Source organism: Centruroides sculpturatus, unplaced genomic scaffold (assembly GCF_000671375.1).
Source record: "Centruroides sculpturatus isolate CEXI.00-Female unplaced genomic scaffold, Cexi_2.0 scaffold4759, whole genome shotgun sequence".
NCBI classification, from domain to species: domain Eukaryota; kingdom Metazoa; phylum Arthropoda; class Arachnida; order Scorpiones; family Buthidae; genus Centruroides; species Centruroides sculpturatus.
In genome coordinates, this window is record NW_019388855.1 from 1 (window position 1) to 5,844 (window position 5,844).

Consider the following 5,844-nt stretch of genomic DNA (forward strand, 5'->3'; position numbering starts at 1 on the left):
TATCAATATTCAATTAAAAGAATTAAAACAATATGTTTATATTTTAAGAATACTACGAATAATTTTATTTCAAAAATCATAAAATTACTCACTCCTTTGAACAGTTCGCAAGGTGCAACTTCCGCTTTACAAAAATTAAGATATTGTTGCCAATCAAATTCTTTGTTGCCTGGATTATCTACTAATCCTGATAAAAAAAATATAATTTTTAATGAATAGCTTTGTTTCTTTTAATGAATAGCTTTCATAGAATTCTAAAATATACCTTTCGGGAAATGTATTTTAACACCGTGTTCTTTCCCCCAATTTACGGGAAATATAACTAAGGAATTAGCGTGACAGCATATAACCGCGGGGGATTGTTTTTTATCAGTATCTTTTCGATAGTCGTCGATTTCGACCAGAAAATAGTAATTGTTGAGTACTTTCGTAACTGTTGCGGGGCAGAGCTGTAATTTACTAGCAGGACTTACGGCTTCTAATTTCATTCCAGCTTTAAATGAATGAGTTTCTATAACTTCTTGAGGCTAATAAAGTAGGAAGTAATAATAAATTATTTCAATTCTTTATCAATATAATTTCGATGGTAATTTAGACGTAAAATAAACGTCATTAATAAAACATTTTGAAGCATATCTGTAAAGTTTTAAATTTCAAATTTACTTACAGCAAGCACTTGAGAAGGAAATTTTACTTTTTCAGATTCTTCTACAGATATTCGTAAAATATCTGTCCATTCTGCATCGGAGTATATATGCTTCAATTCTAAATGAAAAGATAAAGTATCTGTATTTGTTATTAGGCACAAAAATATTCATTTCTTAATTAATCATAGGTAAAGAAATAGTATGTTTTATCATTCTACATTCTAAGTATCAGATTTTTTCTCCAACTCTCTTCATAATTTTCCTCTGTCTTTTGCTCAGACAGGTTCTAGGAGGCTTCAATGAAAAACCATTGCTTTCGCACCATCCGACGGGAAAGATATCTTGAGAGTTCATTGGAAGTATGTGATTTGAGTGAAATATATCAATGCTGTCAAACTGAATCCATATAAGAGGATCCACGACTCTTGTAACTGTAGCTGCACATATCTAACAAATATACAAAATTTTAAAATACATAAATTTGGATAAATAAAACTGAATACATTTCAACAATAATTATATTTAAATAAATTGTACGTATCAAAGTTAATCAAAATTAATAAGTTTGAATTTATTACATAAAATTGTAATCTCTATAATAATTTAGGTTATGATCCATTTCTCTGAAAGTATTAAATTTCAATCTAATATATTTAAAAAGCATATTTGATGTATCAAAAATAAATGTAAATATTATAATTATAATTGTTTTCCCTATTTACAAAATTATATCAGAATGAATCTATAAAATATTACATACGCACATTTTTTAACACGTTAACCGCTATTCGACGGGCCGGTGGTCGTACTAATCAGGGCCGTTCAGAGCTGCATGACGTGCTGGCGGTTGTAGTTAGGCCGTTCAGAGCCATAAGACTGCCGGCGGTGAGAGGCCACCACTAGGATGTAAAACAATGTCTTACAAAGAGCCAGGATAATTTAACCTTTAGTGAAACTACTTGGTCATAGTGACGTCGGGCAGTCAGATGGCTCCGTACAGCCCTAATCAGTACAACCGCCGATGCATAAGATAGTGGTTAACGTGTTAAAGTTATATGTATACAGGGTGATGCAGACCATACACTACTTTTAAAATTAATGGATGTGAATTTCATCAAAAATCCTAAAAATTTTGATAAGTAAATTGGGTATACTCTATCAAATGGCAATATTTTCAACAAGACGAGAATAATATTTAATTTTATTTCCAGAATTAAGCTTTAATTCAGAGACATTTTTGTTCTTTTTTGAGATCATCATCAGCTGTGAAAATTATGAAGTGTGTTAGACAAGTACAATTGAAAGAGCTTTCAAATGTATTTGTTCTAACGCACTTGAATGTAGTAGGGGACACGTGACCCGGTCCCCAAATCTACTTTGAGCAGCACTCATCTCCTCAACATCCCAAATATACACTGTACATATTACTTATTTCAAAAAAAAAAAATAAATGAATATCTAAAAAGTAGTGGTAGTTTTATTTGAAATTAATTTTCTGAAATTTGTCGCTAAGTGAAAACAGAAATTATGTACGTCAATGACAGATATTGTATTCATTACAAGTTGACTGTTTTACTTGGATACAGCTGTTAAATATTAAGAAATAAATATCAGTACCTGATTAGTTTGGTATGGATTTACTGCTTCTAATTTCATTCCTGGTTCCAATCCTAAGTTGATAAATTTCTGTAAAATATAAATTTTATATTAATCAATAATCAAAATTTTCATAAATTTTTCATTAATAATAATATCAATATTCAATTAAAAGAATTAAAACAATATTTTTATATTTTAAGAATACTACGAATAATTTTATTTCAAAAATCATAAAATTACTCACTCCTTTGAACAGTTCACAAGGTGCAACTTCCGCTTTACAAAAATTAAGATATTGTTGCCAATCAAATTCTTTGTTGCCTGGATTATCTACTAATCCTGATAAAAAAAATATAATTTTTAATGAATAGCTTTGTTTCTTTTAATGAATAGCTTTCATAGAATTCTAAAATATACCTTTCGGGAAATGTATTTTAACACCGTGTTCTTTCCCCCAATTTACGGGAAATATAACTAAGGAATTAGCGTGACAGCATATAACCGCGGGGGATTGTTTTTTATCAGTATCTTTTCGATAGTCGTCGATTTCGACCAGAAAATAGTAATTGTTGAGTACTTTCGTAACTGTTGCGGGGCAGAGCTGTAATTTACTAGCAGGACTTACGGCTTCTAATTTCATTCCAGCTTTAAATGAATGAGTTTCTATAACTTCTTGAGGCTAATAAAGTAGGAAGTAATAATAAATTATTTCAATTCTTTATCAATATAATTTCGATGGTAATTTAGACGTAAAATAAACGTCATTAATAAAACATTTTGAAGCATATCTGTAAAGTTTTAAATTTCAAATTTACTTACAGCAAGCACTTGAGAAGGAAATTTTACTTTTTCAGATTCTTCTACAGATATTCGTAAAATATCTGTCCATTCTGCATCGGAGTATATATGCTTCAATTCTAAATGAAAAGATAAAGTATCTGTATTTGTTATTAGGCACAAAAATATTCATTTCTTAATTAATCATAGGTAAAGAAATAGTATGTTTTATCATTCTACATTCTAAGTATCAGATTTTTTAAAATTTAGTATAAGATATTAATTGTACAATTTCAAAAAATTAAAGAATATTTTTTATACATTTCATGGGTTTAAAATTACTATAATCATTAATATATAGATGATTTTGATCATTTATGAAACAGGAAAAAATTATTATACTGAAAATTTCTAGCTAAAATCAATTTAATTACATTAATTTAACGATTTCCAAATTTTTTTAACCTACAGATTCAGACAGAACCTACCGTAGACATGCTATCTGTCACAATTTACATTTATAAATTAAATTAATTTGGTGAATTTTGAAATATCTAGAAAAAAATTATTTGGAGCAGGATTTGAATCAACAGATTAACGTATCAGTGCAATTTTAGTCANGTAGACTGCTTATTGTAATCACTGAGGGACTCATCTAAACTAATAACACTAAGCAAAACAAGTAAATAAGACTAAAATTAGAGAAAATTCTGGTTTCATAGGCTAACATTAAAACAATTAAAAAATGTATAACTTGAAGACATTATCTGTATTATCTGTGATTATAATAAGTAGAGTCTACTGTATATGGAACAGTCTTAATACCTGCTTTTTATATAAATAAAAAAAATTTTTATTTCAGATATATTTAGTTAATTCTTTACCTTTAGGTGGTTGATACTGACATCCGTGATCGTGTCCCCAACCAACCAGATGAAGGCGATGAGATAAATAGAACAGCCAGAAATCATGAGATGTAACACCATCGTACCTCATTAATAATCTTCCACCAACATTCTCAATTATCTGTATATCAAATTAGAGTATTTTATTTTACAGATATTCCACAAAATATATCTTTTCATAAAAAATTAATATTAAGATATTACTGTTGCTATCCACACGTTATTTGGATCTAACTCTTCTTGAATTTCCACTTTCATTCCTTGTTTGATTTGTTCAATGGGTGTTATACCATTTTGTAACTGTAAAGACGAATTGTATTTCTTAATTAGTGAAACATTTTAATATTTTTTAATCTATATATTAATTTTAAGCTTACAACTGTGAAGTTATTATATAACTATAATTTCTACATATAACCTAAGAATGCTAACGAATATAAGTTTTCATAAATTACACAACAATATGAACTAAAAATTATTTTATTCAGTAATATATACGAATAAATTAAACTTTTACACACACAAAAAAGTAATCAAATAATTTCAATTATCTATTAATTCAATATAACTTTTCAATGTTATAATCATTAAGACTTAATTACATGAAATCAAAGAAATAGCAAGATGAATTAATTATTTATTTATGATTATAAAATCTTATATATTATTCCATGGTACGTAACAACTGTAGATAAATCCAAAAACAGAAAATGTTAAAATACTTAGGGAATTACTTTTTATTTTAAAGTGATTCCTTAAATGTTTATTAACATTTTTCTGTTTTTAATCTTATATGATTTTATTGCATACCAAAAACATTTTTGAACCATTTTATGTAGTTTAAAATGCCATAAAAATAATTTAAACTTCTATACAAATATAAGATCATATAAAACCAAACCCAAAAATACTTTATTACATACAATTTTAAATAACATTTAATTTTTTAAAAATTTTAAATTAACACTTTCTGGTTAAGATACGGAAATGACCTATGACCCAGAAATATACTCGTAATTTCTTTTAACCTTCGGTCTAAACATGTCTGCTTGTATTTCCTACAATGACTGTAAGTAGTATACTTCTACTTCCATCTATTGCAATTGTCGTCTGTATTTGACGGCCAGGATCCGTATCTGTGTTTTATTTGATTCTTAATAAAACAGGCTGGGCGCCCATGAGACCTTCCCTTTTCATCCCCTTTCCTATCTCGCTTTACTTTTTCCCTTCGCCTCTTCCCTTAATTACCTTTCCTCTACTCTTCTTCATACTCGGGGCAATACCAATGAGTAGTCCCGAGTCTTCATCCCCTTTATGCTAAATAATAATACCTCCATCTATTGACAAAATTTTAGGATTGAAATTTGAAATTGAAATCACAATTTTGCTACTTTTATTGAAATTTTTTCACAACAAAAAGGTTTTCCTACCATTTTTTTTGGTTGAAATTAAGCCTTATTACTATTATTACTAAATAATTTAATGTTTTGTTCTTTTAAAATGTACAGTACATACAAATAAGTAAATAAGTATAAAATTCAAATTATTGCAGATTAATTTAATACTATGCAAATTTGTATATTTACCAAAATGGCATATTATATATCAAATTAAATGGGAAAAAACTGATCTTTAACGTGGACTGGTCATAAAAACTGTAAATTTATTCATTTTCAAATGCACAAGATTTTAAAAAACGTTAACAAAGGTCAGTCCACAGAATCACGACACCTAAAACATCAGACCCGAAAGTGTTAATAAATATAAAAATGAATATATCCATCCATTTTTCTTTAAAAATATTACCAATTCTAATAAATTTTCAGGAACATTTTCATTTTGGATTGCTTCAGATTCAATTAAACTTTTCCAATCGGGACATTTTTCTTTTACGCCTGTTTTACACAAAATAAATT

The 5,844-nt window shown here is 27.8% G+C and overlaps 2 protein-coding genes across 2 annotated transcripts; both read right to left on the reverse strand.

Annotated features, from left to right (window-relative positions):
- Positions 1–92: 92 nt before the first annotated feature.
- Positions 93–786, reverse strand: LOC111617092 (scm-like with four MBT domains protein 1; the record flags this gene model as incomplete). Its single annotated transcript, XM_023358425.1, has 3 exons — positions 668–786; positions 266–527; positions 93–187 (listed from the first exon to the last, which is right to left on the reverse strand). Coding segments are annotated over exons 2-3 (318 nt in total), but the record flags the coding sequence as incomplete, so codon positions are not given.
- An 89-nt stretch (positions 787–875) lies between these two features.
- Positions 876–5,817, reverse strand: LOC111617091 (scm-like with four MBT domains protein 1). The gene is made up of 8 exons (XM_023358424.1): positions 5,735–5,817; positions 4,133–4,228; positions 3,908–4,049; positions 3,066–3,163; positions 2,664–2,925; positions 2,491–2,585; positions 2,265–2,333; positions 876–1,094 (listed from the first exon to the last, which is right to left on the reverse strand). Exons 2-8 carry the CDS (start codon positions 4,184–4,186, stop codon positions 876–878), a joined length of 939 nt encoding a protein of 312 aa, XP_023214192.1. The 5' UTR covers positions 4,187–4,228; positions 5,735–5,817.
- Positions 5,818–5,844: the final 27 nt, after the last annotated feature.